This window comes from Chanodichthys erythropterus, chromosome 6 (assembly GCF_024489055.1).
Source record: "Chanodichthys erythropterus isolate Z2021 chromosome 6, ASM2448905v1, whole genome shotgun sequence".
Classification (NCBI taxonomy): Eukaryota; Metazoa; Chordata; class Actinopteri; order Cypriniformes; family Xenocyprididae; genus Chanodichthys; species Chanodichthys erythropterus.
Genome location: NC_090226.1, coordinates 5,469,503 through 5,489,630, shown reverse-complemented (window position 1 = coordinate 5,489,630; position 20,128 = coordinate 5,469,503). Strand labels below are relative to the sequence as shown.

Below are 20,128 nucleotides of genomic sequence, written 5' to 3'. Positions count from 1 at the left end.
TGGCTGGTTTATTTACATCATTCACACAAACCCTAGTTACACTCATACAGACATTATATTGCTATCTACAATTTCACCACTAGATGTCACTGAAACGAAGCTTGAATGAATGAACACATTTTACAAAACAATTGATGAAGTGGTTCAATACTGATTCATTGCTTCATTTGGACATCACTAGTTAAAAACATAGCGCACTGATTTAATAAAGCAAGGCTTTTTGAACACAAAACAAGGTTAGCATCCGCTTAGCCTACCTGCTCATTCAGACCATCATATCTGTGACACCACTACTACGAGGCAACACGCTTCCACACAAAAAGATCAGACCCCATCTCTAGGTACCCTTCTAGGTGCCTGCTTAAAACCCCAATAATTACCTACCTGGCCACGCCTTCAATAGTTGTAATCCTCCTACCGGCTACATAAGCACAGTCCAGTACATTATAGTCAGACTCATTTTTATGTTGAAATTATGAATATTTCGGTGCCACCCTGGACTGGTTGCTGGCCCCTGTCTGGCCACCCCAATGAAAAAATCCTGGCTCCACCAGGTATGTTCACTATGGTTCACATGCAAACAATCGTAATGGATTGGGGAGGAGCGACGAACGCGAGATTGTGATATGGATGGGAGAGAGATTGGCGAGCTGTTGACGGAGTGAGATGGGTAAATCTGTAAAGTTTACTTAGTGACAGTATTTGTGTCCTATATCCGATACAGATAACCTATATGTAGGCTATATAATTTGACAACGGGAAGGTTTTCCGAGTGTTCAAAAACTAAAGCATTAGGTGTGCTCCTCTGTCCATCGAAGCAGCTGCCAAATCTATTGGAACAGACTGCTCATTGTTTCTTCTGGAATCGAGGACCGCATCGCCGTGTTTTTCTGCGGGGATATGCGAACGTGAACTGTTTGTGCCGAAGGAGATCACAGGCCTTCGTGAGTTGGACTCAGGTGTGTCACGCATCAGTTATTTCAGTGGTGCACCGTTTTCCCCGTGCATCTGGAGGAGAAGAGGATCAAAGCTTCGAGTCATCGCTTCTTGGCGCGACTTGGAGTGTTTCTCTGTAACACAACTGAGTGAGTAGCTGAGACTGCTAAGGGCGCCAACAAAATCCAAGCTCTGGGTTTACGAACAGTTGAGCACGTGTAAGTGTGAATGTGTCATTTAAGTTTCAGTTTCAGTTTTACAGCTACAATTAGGGCCGGGTTCGGGTTTCTCTTGTGCCCCTCCAACATATCCCCAGGATACTCGTTTTTTTTTTTGTGATAGCACACAAAATGTAAAAAATATATAAACACTAAATTAGTTACATACGCGAATTACTAGAAACATCGTGCGGTTGTATTTTTCTGGCGCGCCTCACGGCCCGGATCCTTTTACAGTTCTCCCTCACAGACACACCATGTTAGAATTGCTATAGTTACAAGATTAAGTTGTAAAAAGCATTCATGTCCTCATCCGCATCCTTTTTCTAAGCAGTTTTCCAGGACTTTTGCACACCTTATCTGATAACTTCTCAAGACGGCCATTGACGATCACGTGAGCAGATATGAAGCTCCTTCAAATGCGCTCTATTCTCTATTTAAACGTGCAACCACCGTTAATACATTGCTACACGATCATGGAACACTTGGGAATTTTAAAAAATCTTAAAAAAATGAATAAATTGAAAACTAAAAAAAAAAAAAAAATATATATATATATATATATATATCTATATATATATATATATATATATATATATATATATATGTAACTATTCTAGTAAAATATAAAATAGTTTTGCTCAGTTATGTTCAGGTCTAAAATATTCTATCAGCTATTTGTCGAATAGTACCCTATTATTTGATGTGATAACACCTTTCAGAATCTGCAAAATATCAATAATTTAAAAAAATAAATAAGTGAGATCAAAAAAAAAAAAAAAATTTTTGGCACTGCAACAAAAAATTATTAGATGTTTACATATAGTCCACAATATATAATATCTGCCTTTACACAAATTAAGCAGTTCAAAAGTTTACATACACTTAAATTATTCTCAGTACTGTGTGTCATTAATTTACAGCTATTTTTATGATTTTCTTTATGATAAGTCCCATGTTTGGGACTCTTCTCATACCCAACTGTTACAAATGGTGAAAACATTTACTGATACTCCAGAAGGAAACAATGCATTCAAATTCAGGGGGTATAAACATTTTCACAGGATGGTTGGGGGGTAAATTGTTTTTATTTTGTCTTCTGGAAAGTGTTTTATGATTCTTTTGTAGGACAGAACTAAAAAAAAAAGTATATCTTACTTTTTATAAAATAAAATAAGAACTTCCAGTCTTATTCCAGTCAGAATTCCCAGTCATCCTGTTCATAGGTTTACAACCCACTGGCTCTCTTATTGTGTTGTGTTGTCTTGCGAATCATTGAATGTTTGCAGCTTTTGATCATCCAGGTAACAACACACACTATTAAGAATCAAGCATATAAACTTTTGAACTGGTTCTTTTGTGTAAATTCAGTTATTATGTCTTTTGGTTTTTATTTTTGTATTGCCAAAATAACTGAGCACAACTCTATAGAAATGAACCAAAATACATTCCATAATTTTAAGGAACTTACAGTAAATTAATATAACATGAATATAACATTTTCCCAAAATGAAAATATTGTTCAGTAGAAATTGAATGTGTACATCTTCCAGTATTATACCAAAAGTTATGTAATATTTAGAAAATGAAGGAATCAAATTAATTGTAATTTTAAGCCATTCGTATGTTAGATCAAAAGTCTCTAAACAGTCCAATTAAACAGTTGTACTAACTAAACAGTCAAAAAACAAATGTACTGTTGTTTCACTTTCAGAATCACAGAAAGTACTTTTGTGATTAATATTTGATTAATTTGAAGCTGTTATTAATCTGAAAAAATCTGAAAAATGGAGGAAACTGTTTAGTAGTTAAAAGGGGGGATCATAAACCTATGAATCATAAATCACATTATGCTGCCCCACCAAGTTTTCGAAATGCCCCCCGGTCACGCTATCCTAGAACTGTGCCTGGCTGCAATGTATAACTGATCTGCAGTTTATTTTGCTCTGTCAATCCTATATAATTTAAATTATATAACGAGGGGGTTTTATTTGATTTCTTCTAAAAAAGAAAGCAAATATTTTATTTCGGTTTTAAGTTTTAGAGCGTTTGTTTGGTAAAATTAATAATTTTCTTTGTTACTACTTTGTTTCACTGTATATTTGCATTTAATAATTTGATTACAGTGTAGTTTATAAAGAAAACAGCCCATAACAAATAGAGATATTCATGTTATTTAATCAGGAGAACAGTGTAGATTTTCTTAGTGGATAGTTGACACACATTTTTGGAGGCACCGCCATCAGAGATTATAATTTCTATAAGACATAACTTTCCAGAGATAACCCAACTAATTCACCATCAATTTCTGAAACTCAGGTCTTGCTGATTTACAGTAGTGTTACATTATGTATAGGTAGCAACCCTTTGATTTGTGCCTTTCTAAGTATTGAATGCAATTATTTCTGTAAAGTATGTATTTTTTGAGGTCATGTCTGATAATAAAATAAAAACGGCAGCAAACTTCTACAGAATCTGAAGTATTTACAAGTTATATATATATATAATTTCTAAAAAAAAAAAAAAAGTATGCCTCAATATTGACTTTTGAGGGGTTCAAGAGATTCTGATTACAAATAAAGGGGGTTGTTTTTGATTCCTGAATCCGGTCAATAATAACCAATCGCATGATGTGGTCAGGAGTTTAAAGGAGTGTGAGTTTGAGGTCTGTTTTCTGAGCAGGTCATGATGGATCGAGCAGCTCTCAGACTGATTCTCTTGAGTGTCTTTCTCATCTCAGCCAGTTCACATCCTGTGAAGAAGGTGAGGGTCAAATCTCAGATTAAGATGAAGATGATGTGTCAAAATTCTAAAAACAGATTAATTATTTGTATTTGAGATGAAGATCCAGACAAACTAGATCTGTTTCATACATATTGAATATACATTGTTCAAAAGTTTGAGAAATTAATACTTTTAATCATTAAATTGATCAAACGGGACAGTCATTTATAATGTTACAAAAGATTTCTGTTTCATATAAAAGCTGTTGTTTAAAACTTTATTTATCAGTGATTCCTAAAAAAAAGTATCACGGTTTCCACTAAATTAATATTAGCGTTTTTAACACTAATAACAAATGTTTCTTAAGCAGGAAATCAGCATATTAGAATGATTTCTGAAGGATCATGTGACACTGAAGACTGGAGTAATGATGCTGAAAATTCAGCTTTGCATCACAGGAATAAATTATATTCTAAAATGTAATATCTTAGTTTAAACTGTAAAAATATTTCACAAAATTACTGATTTAAAAGGTTTATTTAGATCAAATAAAAGCAGCATTGGTGAGCCTAAGAAACTTCTTTCAGAAATTAAGATTGTACTGATTTTTGAACAGCAGAGTATCATTTAAAATGCAGTTTGAGTAAAGAGAACTATCTATTGCTCAATAGTTTACACTAAGATGTAGTCATCGACAAGTATTTGTTGTTTAGACCTTTTCTTCATGCCATTTTCATGCAGTAAATATTTGAACAATCCCACAGAAAAAGGAGTAAATGTGCACCATCCAATGTGACTGAACTGTTTGATGTCTCAACAGAAACAAGATGTGGATATTTACAGCTTCTACATTAACTCCACGGTCACCAGTCGCTACGCCACAACGGTCATCACAAGCCGCGTGGCAAACACACTGAATGAATCTCAAGAGATCCAGTTTGAGGTCAAGATACCCAAGACTGCCTTCATCAGCAAATTCAGAATGTAGGGAACATGAGTTGTGTTTATATAAGTAGAGATAAAGTGGTAAAGAAGCCATTTATATGTTGGTCTCAGGTCATGTCCATTATAATGCAGCTAAACAACAACAAAATAAAGATTTATTAATTTTATGCATGATGTTTGAGAGACACATATTACGAGGATGTCATTGTCATTTTCTCCATAGGACCATAGAGGGGAAGACATATGATGGTGTTGTGAAGGAAAAACAGGAAGCTCAGCAGCAGTACAGTGAAGCAGTATCTCGAGGACAAAGTGCTGGACTGATCAAGTACTGGACATTAAAAAAATAGGTCCATAAAATGTGTTTTTATAATATGTTTAATAATATTTTGAGATTACTTTCTATTTCAGATCTGTTGGAAGGACTTTAGAAGACTTTAAAACTTCAGTGACGGTGGCTGCTTTTAGTAAAGTGACCTTTGAGTTGACCTACGAAGAACTGCTAAAGCGTCGCCTCGGCAAATATGAGTTACTCATCAATGCCCAACCGATGCAGCCGGTGGCAGATTTCAAGGTAGAAGAAGAAACAAAGAGGGAAATAAATAATCAATTTAGATGGGTAGAAAGATCATGTTTCTTTTACTCACATTAGATGGATGTACACATTCAAGAGAAACCAGGAATTTCCTTCTTGGAGGTGAAAGGAGATTTGAGCACCGGTGATCTGGGCAATGCCATTAAAACCACCAGAGCAGACAAAGACGTAAGAGCTTAAAATGAGGGTAAAACCCTTAGCTTAGATGTTCTCATTATGCTCCTACACTTCAAACAAAGTGACCAGATGACCAAACTGATCATTTCAGGCATGGGTGACCTTCTACCCCACTCGAGATCAACAGACCAAGTGTCAGAGCTGTGGAGAAAATGGGCTGAATGGTGACCTGCTTATAACATACGATGTTGAGAGATTAAATCCTAAAGGAGAAGTCATGGTACATTTATCAATAACGTGCTTTACGAGAGTAAAATAAATATGGCATATGATTTTGAAAGACTGGCTATGTAAAAAGACATGAATGATATTCAGAATGTTCTTTTGTTTCTCTCAGGTATCAAATGGCTATTTTGTCCACTACTTTGCACCCTCTGATGTTCCACGTATTCCCAAAAATGTGGTGTTTATCATTGACCGGAGCGGTTCTATGCACGGCAGAAAAATAGTTCAGGTAAATGTCAATGTTTCAGCCAAATCAACCAAAAGGATAACAAGCTATGAAAATTTTGATGGTAAAACCACTGAAGGACATTTTTTGATGGATGTTGCAGCATTCTGCATTTATATGTTAAAGGTGCCCTAGAACCCTTTTTCACAAGATGTAATATAAGTCTAAGGTGTCCCCTGAATGTGTCTGTGAAGTTTCAGCTCAAAATACCCCATAGATTTTTTTCAGATGTCTTTTGCAAAAATCAAATTTACATAAGGAGGAAACAATGGTGTTTGAGACTCACTGTATGTCATTTCCATGTACAGAACTTTAATTATTTAACTATGCCGAGGTAAATTCAATTTTCAATTCTAGGGCACCTTTAAAAGAACATATTTCAGTATTAAAATCACTGTGGATTTGCTTAGTTTAAATTAAAAAAAAAAAAGCCCATATCTGGTAAATTAGTATACTGTCGTAATGGAGAAAGAATAACTTTCAGGTTTTCTGACAGAAGTGTTTTTCTTTAGACTCGTTTGGCACTGCTAAGGATTTTAAGTGATCTTGATGAGGATGACCACTTTGGATTGATCACCTTCAACAGTGACATTGACACATGGAAGCGTGAACTCCTGAAAGCTACCAAGCAAAACCTGGAGAATGCAAAATCCTTTGTGAAGGATATCAGAGAGAGAGGAAGTGAGTTCCCAATCAGGGCTCAACTCTAAGGATTTTTTCTACTGGCCCGGTCGGGCCAGTGGTTAAAATTTTTACTTGCCCCGCCTAAATTTTCACTTGGCCCTTAACAAAAAATTAATAAAGTAAAAAAAAAAAAAAAAAAATGGGCCTATAAAATAAGCCTAGTTGTTTTTGTTTTTGATACATGTAACCTTAATAATAAGGTTATGACACCAAAAGCTACTAGATTAACTCATTTACATTTTAAATATTGTTAGACAAATAAACAGTAAGTAATAAAATAGTAACAAATAATTAAATTATGAGTAATAGCAAAAAATAAATACAACAGAATAAACATATAGATGAAATAAATGGTGCTTTTCAAGTTTTTCCTGTAGGTTTAAACAGGAGATTTTCAGGTACAGAAATTGTAATGTAGGCTGTAGTTAACTATAACTATAGATTAAATATTAAATAAAGATTTATTAAAGTTAATCAGTCAAGAGCAGTTACAGATGCATAAATAATGTTTTGAAATGTTGAAAATATAAAACTGTTATTTGAAATTATTTAAAAAATGAAAGACACTTTAAATGTGAAACTAATCCCGCCAATAGGTGGCAGCAAGACCCTGCTAATGAGCGAGTCATTGAGATTCAACCAGAATCAACTGATTCATTCAAATGGCTGATTCATTCAGGAAGTGTTGCTCAGAGATGCAAAACAATTCTGTGTGGACTTTGGAACTGTGAAATCGTGCACTCAAAATATGCACACGCACTAGTCTAACCTACTAGACTACCTCACGTGGTGCATGCGTGCACTCCAATGGGTGTGTTTTTGTTTAGTTTTTGTAAAGTGAGGGATATACTCGATCATTTCAGATCGTTAAATCAACAATTACGATATTATAGACGATATATATATCGCACACCCTACAGCACTGGCCCGATCGGGCAAGTGACAGATCTGTCTACTGTCCCGAGCGTCATTTACACTGGCCCCGGGCCATCGGGCAGTCCTTATTGTCGAGCCCTGCTAATGCTAAATGGGAAATAAGAAAGTTGTTCCTCAAAGTGACACAACTGTGTTTGTTCTTCTTTTAGACACAAACATAAACGCTGCAGTTCTAGCAGGAGTGGACATGATCAGTCGACATCCACGAGAGGGAACCGCCTCCATCCTGATCCTGCTGACTGATGGAGATCCCACTTCAGGCACAGATTCACACTGACAAACACGAGCTAATGGTGTTTTATCGTAGCACTAGTTCACTCAGTCTCATTAGAAGACCTGTTAATAAAAGGTTTTAGACCTAATTAAAATGCCTGCAGGACCAGAAGATGATTATCATGAATTATTTGGTTCTCGTTTTTGTCAGTAAAAGAAAAGAATAAGAAATATGAAATCGTCCAATGCATCCATTGTTTTCTGATCACTCAAAAAATGTCATAATTATGATTTTCAAGCATGTACTATTGGTAGTCTAACTTATTTTTCTCTCTCTCAGGTGAAACTAACATAGAGAGAATAATGGCCAATGTGAAAAAGGCCATTGGGCTGAAGTTTCCTCTCTATTGTCTTGGTTTTGGACATGATGTTAACTTTGACTTCCTGACAAAGATGTCACTGGAAAATGGTGGAGTTGCTCGCAGGATTTATGAAGATTCGGACGCTGATCTACAGCTGCAGGTGGACTACAGAGAATCAGCTGTGAATTCATCCTCAGTTCTTATCTGTTCTGTGTTTGAATGCATTTAAACCCTTTATTTTGGTTTGTTATATTGTAGGGCTTCTATGATGAAGTTGCCGTCCCTCTCCTCACTGATATTCAACTTAAATACACAGGAGGGACAAACCTTACCAAGACCAGCTTTAACCTGTACTTCAACGGCTCTGAGATTGTGGTTTCAGGACAAATCACAGACAACAGTGTGGAGAGTTTCAGCACTGAAGTCATTGCAGTATCAGTAAGATCATCATGGAGCTTTACAAACTGTATCAAATTGATAGGGAATGAGTGGGCTGTTGTTGGTTTTTTTTTTTTTTTCTCAGCAGTCTCACCTGAGGTCATTATATTGGATATTAGCATCATTGATGGTCAATTGTTTATGAGTTTGAAATAATGGTCACTTTATTTTCAGAGAAAGGTTTTGGTGAAAGTGGTAATGACAACATTCCTGATGAAAATGTTCATTAGTATTATTATTTCTGAGCAGAAAGGCAGTAATGTGACGTATCAGGACACTGTAATGATAAAAGACCCCAGTGATGTCCCACCTGGGAATAAAGATTTCATGCAGAGACTGTGGGCCTACCTGACAGTGAAGCAACTTCTGGAAAGGCAGTAAGTTTATGGAGTGATACGACATTTTGCGTTTTAAATTGGACATTGAGGACATCTTTTTGTCTCAGGGTGCTTCTTAAAGGACAAGAGAAAGAGGATGAAGAGAAAGAAGCTCTCAAACTCTCTCTAAAATACCAGTTTGTCACCCCCCTCACCTCTATGGTCGTCACTAAGCCAAAGGGAGATGAAGTAGAAGTTGCCGACAAACCCAAAGAGGGAGAAGAGGATCCCAGACCTCCAGGTGAGAACTGGGTTATTTTAGTATCTTACAAACCTTGTAAATGAAAGTGTGCAAACATTTGACCTTTGACAAAAGAGCAAGGTCCTTTTTATGCAGTAAAATAAACACAGTGACGGTGACGGCAGCTATATGAAAAGTTGACAATGTATTAATCAAGTTTTGCATAAGCTGCATCGTAGGTAAATCAAAAGATCTAATAAAATACATGAAACAACTTTATTTGCGTGTCAGTTTAGTTTGTGTATCCTACAGTATATGTATCTGATTGTGTATCTGAACTACCATTTAGGTCAAGTTTAGGCTTACAACTTGGGTTAGGTGCTTCCACAACAGTGTTATTCAGTTATCATTTTCCTCTGATTTTAGGTACAAGTTATGGGTAGGTTTAGGGGTTGGGAAAAGGTTAGGACTAAATTTTCGGATAGGAATGTTGTTCCAGGATCAACAAAATGGGTTGATCCAGGAACATGTCTTACTTGGCAAAATCACGGTAAACGTATGCCAACGTATGTCCTGCCGGGTAGATCAGCACGTTCAAATGTGCAAATCTACTGCATCCCAATTCAGAAGCTGCATCCTTCGAAGGATGTGGACTTCAAAGGCCATGCCTTCAAAGACCAAAAAGGTCAGAACGAGCGTTGTTAAATTGATCTAGTGTACGGAGAATTTTTCTTGTCGCCTAGCAACTATGGCCCTGTTTACACCTGGTATCAAGATGCATTTGGTCGATCAGATCACGTCAGATCACATCAAGTGGACAATGCTAAATACAGGTGTAAACGGGGTCTAGGAAACTGTAGGGGGAGCTTCGCAAATCTTACTGAGTTCTGCTTTAACCCACGGACTAAAAAAATCCCCCCCATCTTAACATTTTGGTCTAATTTTTATTTGTTGATGAAAAGGTCAATAGATTTTTGTCATTTTTGTCATTCAGAACTGCTTTTTATTTATAGTTATCATCTCGTTTTCGTCAATGAAAGAATGTTAAGGAAAATTATGATAAAAATTATTTTTACGAATTTAATATGTGATGTTCACTGAGATTATGAATTCATCTATGAGAACAAAATTGTTCTTTGTTGCATGTATTAAATGTGTTCTCTGTATAATTACACAGCTGATGGACAGACCTATGGCGATCTGTTGGCATATCCCAAAGGTCAGTAAGAAATAAAGGGTTTCACTCATGATTTTTAACTGCTGCTTAACTAATTTCAGATTTTTCCATGAAATCAAAGCAAATTCTGCACAGCTGTTGAAAAGTTGTTTCTCTGTGTGTTTTGATGGAACTCCAGAGCATCATTCGTTTGTTAAATTTTATATTTTTGCTGCCTCATTATGAATGTTTGCACCATGATAAAATAAATGAGGATTTATGAATCTAAGGCCCTGTATACACCTTTTATAAAGATGCATTTTGGTACCTCTGGAAGTGGTCGAAAGTGGACAAGCATAAAAGTTTCAGACCCATTTTACCTGTATTTAGTGTTGTCCACTTGTGATCCGATCGACCAAAATGCATCTTAATACCAGTAAACGGCCTAAAATGGTTACTGGAAAATAATAGCCTATTACTCAACCGTCTCAAATGAAAAACAAAAAGAGAAAACCTGCTTTGTAAATAGAAATTTGTGCCGTCCTAGGACCGGTGTCACAACATAGTGTTCTTAGTTGTTATTTTGTTTTTATGGTCTAATTTAAAAAAATTTATGAATACACTGTATTACTGTATTTTGTGCTTCATATTAATTCATTTTTAAAGGGTTAGTTCACCCAAAAATGAAAAATAAGTCATTAATTAATCAACCTCATGTCGTTCCACACCCGTAAGACCCGCAAAGCACTGTTGAATATCAAATGTCAAGTGTCCCCAACTAAGCAAGCCAACTAAGCAACATTCAAAGTATTTATTCCAGTTCAATCCAGTTGAGGATTGTATACATCACGCCGGTATGGACGGTTTGTTGAGGAGCTGTGCCACTGGTTGTCGTGTCGATGAGGCCTTCACAATGGGTGAAATAGTTGACTCGATCTCTGCTGATACTTCAGGGCTGCGTTGTGGTCGTGTCAAGGCGCAGGTCCTTGATCTCACCTGGATACGGCCCGGATAAACAGTAAACCTTGGGTAAGCAGAAAGACTAATATTAGCGTAGATGCCATCCTTCTTCTGATGTAACAAGTACATCTGGTGTTATAGGAAGTGTTCCCGGTTCCGGCTGACCTAATTTATGCAGCCTAATAATCCTTTAACAGATTTGAAAATATAAATTATGTGTTATGTGTATGCCAGGTTAAAGAGAGAAGTTTTTAGTCTAGATTTAAACTGACAAGAGTGTGTCTGCTTCCCGAACAATGCTAGGAAGATTGCTCCAGAGTTTAGGTGCCAAACAGGAGAAGGATCAGTCGTCGTTATCACGGCGGCGGCGTTTCTACAAAATCCGCGCCACTCATGTGGACACAGATTCAGCGACTGTATTCATGCATTTATTTTTATCTATGCAGAAGGGGGTTGAAATGTCATAATCACTTATGAAATAGTTTTAATTTATTACTGTACAGTTTATTTCATTACTAAATATATTATCAACATAACAGTTTGAGTAAATTTGGATTGATGTGAATTTCAGTGTGTCTCCTTTTGTCCAAATTGAGTGCAGAATCTTAAATATTCCTTCTTCATTTTCTGTCATATCATTACTTTGTTTTAGAATGTTCAAAATTCTAAACTTTTTTTCCCAGGTTTAAATAAAAGAAATTCACAGTTTTGCTCTTGGACTTGCTGCCCACTATATACTGTGAATAACACTTATTTCTTTTTTTATCAGGAATGGGTTTCCAACCTTCATCTTCTGCATGTAGGTATAACATGTTGAACTAACAGTTAATTTACTCAAACTATTGCAGAGAATTTAAAGTTGTGATGAAATGGAAGTACTGATAGATATTTTCTTCTGTATTGTGATGCACATCTGAGTGAAACTGCTATAGTACATTCACTTTAAATTCATTCAGGTTCAATTACCAAACATACAATCTTAATTTAATTTAAGTTAAACAATGATTGGCAACACCATTCAAGACATCCTATAATCGTTCGCAATTTAGCATCTTTAGTCATGATCTTGTCATCATGTTCAGAAACTTTGATGGCAATTGCATGAATTTCCTGAGAGGAGTAGTTAAAATTTCAGAGCTTGATTTGTCAAATAAATCCACATTCAAACCAACAGGAAGTCAGATGTTTTGGTCGAAGCTAATGACTGTAAATTAGAAAGTTGTCCGGCTTATTTATATTTATCAGTTATCAGGCTTATTTATAGTCATCATCTCGTTTTCGTCAATGAAAGAATGTTAAGGAAAATTATGATAAAAATTATTTTTACGAATTTAATATGTGATGTTCTCTGAGATTATGAATTAATATATGAGAACAAAATTGTTCTTTGTTGCATGTATTAAATGTGTTTTCTGTATAATTTACACAGTTGTTGGACAGACCTATGACATTCTGTTGGCATATCCCAAAGGTCAGTAAGAAATAAAGGGTTTCACTCATGATTTTTTAACTGCTGCTTAACTAATTTCAGATTTTTCCATGAAATCAAAGCAAATTCTGCACAGCTGTTGAAAAGTTGTTTCTCTGTGTGTTTTGATGGAACTCAAGAGCATCATTCATTTGTTAAATTATATTTTTGCTGCCTCATTATGAATGTTTGCACCGTGATAAAATAAATGAGGATTTATGAATCTAAGGCCCTGTATACACCTGTTATAAAGATGCATTTTGGTACCTCTGGAAGTGGTCGAAAGTGGACAAGCACAAAAGTTTCAGACCCATTTTACCTGTATTTAGTGTTGTCCACTTGTGATCCGATCAACCAAAATGCATCTTAATACCAGTAAACGGCCTAAAATGGTTACTGGAAAATAATAGCCTATTACTCAACCGTCTCAAATGAAAAACAAAAAGAGAAAACCTGCTTTGTTAATAGAAATTTGTGCCGTCCTAGGACCGGTGTCACAACATAGTGTTCTTAGTTGTTGTTTTGTTTTTATGGTCCAATTTAAAAAATTTAGGAATACACTGTATTACTGTATTTAGTGCTTCATATTAATTCATTTTTAAAGGGTTAGTTCACCCAAAAATGAAAATTAAGTCATTAATTAATCAACCTCATGTCGTTCCACACCCCTAAGACCTTCGTTCATCTTCAGAACACAAATTAATTAATTATTGTTGAGGAAATCCGATGGCTCAGTGAGGCATGCATTGCCAGCAAGATCATTTCCAATTTCAATGCCCAGAAAGATATTACAAACATATTTAAAAGTCAAGTCACCTTTATTTATATAGCGCTTTTTACAGTGCAGATTGTCAAAGGAGCTTTACAGTGATAACTGGTAAATAATTTTGGCTTCACAGCAGCTCGTAAAGAAAATGGTGTCAATGCAGGCAGATGCAAAGCACTGTTGAATATCAAATGTCAAGGGTCCCCAACTAAGCAAGCCAAAGGCGACAGCTGCAAGGAACCCAAACTCCAACAGGTGACATCAGGTGGCAAGTAGGTGTTAAATGGAGAAAAAAAACCTTGGGAGAAACCAGGCTTGGTCGGGGGGCCAGTTCTCCTCTGGCGAACAATGCTTTTTTACAATTCAGGTAGCTATCATAAGTCCGATAGGATCGCAACATTCAAAGTATTTATTCCAGTTCAATCCAGTTGAGGATTGTATACATCACGCCGGTATGGACTGTTTGTTGAGGAGCTGTGCCACTGGTTGTCGTGTCGATGAGGCCTTCACAATGGGTGAACTAGTTGACTCGATCTCTGCTGATACTTCAGGGCTGCGTTGTGGTCGTGTCAAGGCGCAGGTCCTTGATCTCACCTGGATACGGCCCGGATAAACGGTAAACCTTGGGTAAGCAGAAAGACTAATATTAGCGTAGATGCCATCCTTCTTCTGATGTAACAAGTACGTCTGGTGTTATAGGAAGTGTTCCTGGTTCCGGCTGACCTAATTTATGCAGCCTAATAATCCTTTAACAGATTTGAAAATATAAATTGTGTTATGTGTATGCCAGGTTAAAGAGAGAAATTTTTAGTCTAGATTTAAACTGACAAGAGTGTGTCTGCTTCCCGAACAATGCTAGGAAGATTGCTCCAGAGTTTAGGTGCCAAACAGGAGAAGGATCAATCGCCGTTATCACGGCGGCGGCGTTTCTACAAATGCCGCGTCACTCATGTGGACACAGATTCAGCGACTGTATTCATGCATTTATTTTTATCTATACAGAAGGGGGTTGAAATGTCATAATCACTTATGAAATAGTTTTAATTTATTACTGTACAGTTTATTTCATTACTAAATATATTATCAACATAACAGTTTGAGTAAATTTGGATTGATGTGAATTTCAGTATGTCTCCTTTTGTCCAAATTGAGTGCAGAATCTTAAATATTCCTTCTTCATTTTCTGTCATATCATTACTTTGTTTTAGAATGTTCAAAATTCTAAACTTTTTTTCCCAGGTTTAAATAAAAGAAATTCACAGTTTTGCTCTTGGACTTGCTGCCCACTATATACTGTGAATAACACTTGTGTTTTTTTTTTTTTATCAGGAAGGAGTTTCCAACCTTCATCTTCTGCATGTAGGTATAACATGTTGAACTAACAGTAAATTCTCTCCAATAGTTTGAGTAAATGAAAAGTTGTGATGAAATGGAAGTACTGATAGATATTTTCTTCTGTATTGTGATGCACATCTGAGTAAAACTGCTGTAGTACATTCACTTTAAATTCATTCAGGTTCAATTACCAAACATACAATCTTAATTTAATTTAAGTTAAACAATGATTGGCAACACCATTCGAGACATCCTATAATCGTTCGCAATTTAGCATCTTTAGTCATGATCTTGTCATCATGTTCAGAAACTTTGATGGCAATTGCATGAATTCCCTGAGAGGAGTAGTTAAAATTTCAGAGCTTGATTTGTCAAATAAATCCACATTCAAACCAACAGGAAGTCAGATGTTTTGGTCGAAGCTAATGACTGTAAATTAGAAAGTTGTCCGGCTTAATGAGAACAATATGTGTAGTGAGTTTGGTGACCCATAACAACAATTATTTGGTGTGAATAATCACCAAAACTGACATTTTGATAGTTTTGTGTGCATTTGTCTGTTCAGGTGCTAAAAGACATGAAAGAGCGCTCAATTCAGTACTCTGGCCCTGTCTGAGAGGTGGCTTTCTGTGTGCACACAGAAAAGCGGACTGAATTAAGCTGTCTTTAGCGTTGTCACACTTTTTCAGATTTATCCATATGTCTGCTCTTCTTTTTCTCCCAGATGTTTGTATTTTTGACCATTTTATGAAACAGTGTATGCCAACGGTGAACGTGATTTCACCAAGTACAACATGTTCTTGGATCAACATCTTTGTTTATCCTGGAACAACATTCCAATCAACCAATCAGATTTGAGGGACAAGTTTACCATTTAGGTCAAGTTTAGGCTTACAACTTGGGTTAGGTGCTTCCACAACAGTGTTATTCAATTTTCATTTTCCTCTAATTTTAGGTACAAGTTATGGGTAGGTTTAGGGGTTGGGAAAAGGTTAGGACAACATTTTCGGATAGGAATGTTGTTTCAGGATCAACAAAATGTGTTGATCCAGGAACATGTCTTACTTGGCAAAATCACAGTAAACGTACGCCAATGTATGTCCTGCCGGGTAGATCAGCACGTTCAAATGTGCAAATCTACTGCATCCCAATTCAGAAGCTGCATCCTTCGAAGGATGTGGACTTCAAAGGCCATGCCTTCAAAGACCAAAAAGGTCAGAACAAGCGTTGTTAGATTGATCTAGTGTACGGAGAATTTTTCTTGTCGCCTAGCAACTATGGCCCTGTTTACACCTGGTATCAAGATGCATTTGGTCGATCAGATCACGTCAGATCACATCAAGTGGACAATGCTAAATACAGGTGTAAACGGGGTCTAGGAAACTGTAGGGGGAGCTTCGAAAATCTTACTGAGTTCTGCTTTAACCCACGGACTAAAAAAATCCCCCCATCTTAACATTTTGGTCTAATTTTTATTTGTTGATGAAAAGGTCAATAGATTTTTGTCATTCAGAACTGCTTTTTATTTATAGTTATCTCGTTTTCGTCAATGAAAGAATGTTAAGGAAAATTATGATACAATTTTTTACGAATTTAATATGTGATGTTCACTGAGATTATGAATTAATCTATGAGAACAAAATTGTTCTTTGTTGCATGTATTAAATGTGTTCTCTGTATAATTTACACAGCTGATGGACAGACCTATGGCGATCTGTTGGCATATCCCAAAGGTCAGTAAGAAATAAAGGGTTTCACTCATGATTTTTAACTGCTGCTTAACTAATTTCAGATTTTTCCATGAAATCAAAGCAAATTCTGCACAGCTGTTGAAAAGTTGTTTCTCTGTGTGTTTTGATGGAACTCAAGAGCATCATTCATTTGTTAAATTATATTTTTGCTGCCTCATTATGAATGTTTGCACCGTGATAAAATAAATGAGGATTTATGAATCTAAGGCCCTGTATACACCTGTTATAAAGATGCATTTTGGTACCTCTGGAAGTGGTCGAAAGTGGACAAGCATAAAAGTTTCAGACCCATTTTACCTGTATTTAGTGTTGTCCACTTGTGATCTGATCGACCAAAATGCATCTTAATACCAGTAAACGGCCTAAAATGGTTACTGGAAAATAATAGCCTATTACTCAACTGTCTCAAATGAAAAACAAAAAGAGAAAACCTGCTTTGTAAATAGAAATTTGTGCCGTCCTAGGACCGGTGTCACAACATAGTGTTCTTAGTAGTTATTTTGTTTTTATGGTCTAATTTAAAAAAATGTTATGAATACACTGTATTACTGTATTTTGTGCTTCGTATTAATTCATTTTTAAAGGGTTAGTTCACCCAAAAATGAAAATTAAGTCATTAATTAATCAACCTCATGTCGTTCCACACCCCTAAGACCTTCGTTCATCTTCAGAACACAAATTAATTAATTATTGTTGAGGAAATCCGATGGCTCAGTGAGGCATGCATTGCCAGCAAGATCATTTCCAATTTCAATGCCCAGAAAGATATTACAAACATATTTAAAAGTCAAGTCACCTTTATTTATATAGCGCTTTTTACAGTGCAGATTGTCAAAGGAGCTTTACAGTGATAACTGGTAAATAATTTTGGCTGCAGAGCAGCTCGTAAAGAAAATGGTGTCAATGCAGGCAGATGCAAAGCACTGTTGAATATCAAATGTCAAGTGTCCCCAACTAAGCAAGCCAAAGGCGACAGCTGCAAGGAACCCAAACTCCAACAGGTGACATCAGGTGGCAAGTAGGTGTTAAATGGAGAAAAAAAACCTTGGGAGAAACCAGGCTTGGTCGGGGGGGCCAGTTCTCCTCTGGCGAACAATGCTTTTTTACGATTCAGGTAGCTATCATAAGTCCGATAGGATCGCAAAATTCAAAGGATTTATTCCACTTCAATCCAGTTGAGGATTGTATACATCACGCCGGTATGGACGGTTTGTTGAGGAGCTGTGCCACTGGTTGTCGTGTCGATGAGGCCTTCACAATGGGTGAACTAGTTGACTCGATCTCTGCTGATACTTCAGGGCTGCGTTGTGGTCGTGTCAAGGCGCAGGTCCTTGATCTCACCTGGATACGGCCCGGATAAACAGTAAACCTTGGGTAAGCAGAAAGACTAATATTAGCGTAGATGCCATCCTTCTTCTGATGTAACAAGTACATCTGGTGTTATAGGAAGTGTTCACGGTTCCGGCTGACCTAATTTATGCAGCCTAATAATCCTTTAACAGATTTGAAAATATAAATTATGTGTTATGTGTATGCCAGGTTAAAGGCATACACATAACTTTTTAGTCTAGATTTAAACTGACAAGAGTGTGTCTGCTTCCCAAACAATGCTAGGAAGATTGCTCCAGAGTTTAGGTGCCAAACAGGAGAAGGATCAATCGCCGTTATCACGGCGGTGGCGTTTCTACAAATGCCGTGCCACTCATGTGGGCTCTGCACGACGAGGATGGACACAGCGAGTGCGTCGCTTGCCTGGGCATGTCCCACGCTGACGGCGCGCTTGCTGGAGCCTCATGCCCGCACTGCGAGAGCATGAGTCTCGGTTCCCTGCGCTCGCGGGTCGCCTTCTTCACGGAGGGCGATCTCGCCGCTCGTGCCCTCCCGTCTCCTTCCTTCCGTGAGCCGGCCAGGAAGAGAGCGAGGGTAGAGCGATTCAGCGCCCGGAGTTGAGCGAGCTCACGCCGGCTCAGCCGCAGCGTCCCTCTGCTGATGCAAGTGACCTCGTCTCGTTTGGAGGATCGGACGACGAAGTGGACGACTCCATGTCCCAAAGCGCCCCAGGGACCCCGGCCCAAGATTGTGCTGGACCCGGCGATTCCAAAGGCGTCCTGATTCATCAGGAAGGAAGAGGATAGGGGATTGTCTCGTTGCGACCGGACCACCCCAAAAGCTCCTGCGTGCAGTTTCCCCTCCGCCTCGTCTAATTCCGGGCATGGGAGACATGCTACATGTTGTAACTGGGCCCACACCTGTTGTGCCCACACAACCCACCGTTTTCACAGCGAACACTATTTTACTTCATCACAAAGAGAGCAAATTTCCTCTTCCACCTCTCTCGGTGTATGGCCCCCTCACCGGCGGCCTGTCATCCGACGTTATACAACCCCTTGTCACTCGGGCCGAGGCTTGGCAAGCCATCCCCGATGTGTCAGGCTGGATCCTGGGGATCGTAACTCAGGGCTACTCGCTCCAATTTGCACGGCGGCCCCCTCGCTTCGGCGGTGTGCTGCAAACCTCGGTGAACCCGGACGACGCTCACGTCCTCCGGGCCGAAGTTATGACGATGCTAAGAAAAGGAGCAGTGGAAATAGTTTCCCCTGCGGAGAGAGAGTCACTTTCTGGTTCCCAAGAAGGATGGCGGTCTCAGACCCATCCGAGATCTCAGACTTTTGAATCACTCCCTCATGAGACGGAAGTTCAAGATGCTGATGCTGAAGCAGATCCTCGGCAGCCTTCTTCGGATGCGGCCTCTTCAGTACTGGTTGGAGTTCCGGGTTCCTCCAAGCGCCTGGCGGCACGGCTGCCTATGTCTCAAGGTCAATCAGGCCTGTCTTCTGGCAGTGAAACCTTGGTTGAACCCTGCTTGGTTCAGTCTTGGGGTACCCCTGCAGGCGGTCTCACGACAGACTGTGCTCACAACGGACGCCTCCAACTCGGGTTGGGGCGATGTTTGCGAGGGCAGACCGGCCTTCGGCTCACGGGGAAAGCCGTCTACACATCAACTGCCTCGAGATGCTAGCAGTGATGAAAGCCCTTCAATCCTTTCAGTCTCACTTGACAGGACACCATGTCTTAGTCCAATCAGACAGCATGACAGTGGTGTCGTACATAAACCACCAGGGCGGTCTTTCGTCCAGCCGCTTATGCGCTCTGGCAAAACGCCTTCTGGAATGGGCTCTGCCGAGACTTCAGTCGCTCAGAGCGACTCATATTCCTGGCAAGACCAATCTGGGCGCGGACATGTTGTCGCGGAGCAACATCCCCCTCAGACGAGTGGATGCTCCACCCCCAGACGGTTCTCATGATTTGGGAGCTTTTCGGGAGAGCAGAGGTAGACCTCTTTGCCTCAGGAGACAACTCTCACTGCCCAACATTTTTCTCGAAGGAAGTCGATGCTCTGGCCCACACATGGCCCAGCACACTCCTTTATGCATTTCCCCCAATCGCACTGATCC

The 20,128-nt window shown here is 38.4% G+C and overlaps 1 protein-coding gene across 7 annotated transcripts in view; it reads left to right on the top strand.

The window, feature by feature from the left end:
- Positions 1 to 610: 610 nt before the first annotated feature.
- The window catches only part of LOC137021421 (inter-alpha-trypsin inhibitor heavy chain H3-like), a 34,300-nt gene continuing 14,782 nt past the window's right edge, over positions 611 to 20,128 (top strand). Inside the window, exons 1-20 of one of the 7 annotated variants that reach the window (XR_010895319.1) lie at positions 611 to 1,154; positions 3,837 to 3,917; positions 4,699 to 4,862; positions 5,047 to 5,151; positions 5,235 to 5,397; positions 5,476 to 5,586; positions 5,687 to 5,815; positions 5,933 to 6,049; positions 6,559 to 6,727; positions 7,816 to 7,926; positions 8,220 to 8,401; positions 8,500 to 8,679; positions 8,929 to 9,056; positions 9,125 to 9,297; positions 10,415 to 10,456; positions 11,214 to 11,422; positions 12,123 to 12,152; positions 12,783 to 12,824; positions 14,917 to 14,946; positions 16,614 to 16,638. Coding sequence is in view for 3 of the 7 variants with exons in the window: in XM_067387816.1 (XP_067243917.1) it covers positions 3,840 to 3,917; positions 4,699 to 4,862; positions 5,047 to 5,151; positions 5,235 to 5,397; positions 5,476 to 5,586; positions 5,687 to 5,815; positions 5,933 to 6,049; positions 6,559 to 6,727; positions 7,816 to 7,926; positions 8,220 to 8,401; positions 8,500 to 8,679; positions 8,929 to 9,056; positions 9,125 to 9,297; positions 10,415 to 10,456; positions 12,123 to 12,152; positions 12,783 to 12,824; positions 14,917 to 14,946; positions 16,614 to 16,655 (1,996 nt within the window). In the remaining 4 variants the exon portion in view is untranslated. Of the gene's footprint in view, positions 1,155 to 3,819; positions 3,918 to 4,698; positions 4,863 to 5,046; positions 5,152 to 5,234; positions 5,398 to 5,475; positions 5,587 to 5,686; positions 5,816 to 5,932; positions 6,050 to 6,558; positions 6,728 to 7,815; positions 7,927 to 8,219; positions 8,402 to 8,499; positions 8,680 to 8,928; positions 9,057 to 9,124; positions 9,298 to 10,414; positions 10,457 to 11,213; positions 12,153 to 12,782; positions 14,947 to 16,613; positions 16,656 to 20,128 lie in introns of those variants that run through there. The other 6 variants (XR_010895318.1, XR_010895316.1, XM_067387816.1 and 3 more) reach the window with 6 other exon arrangements.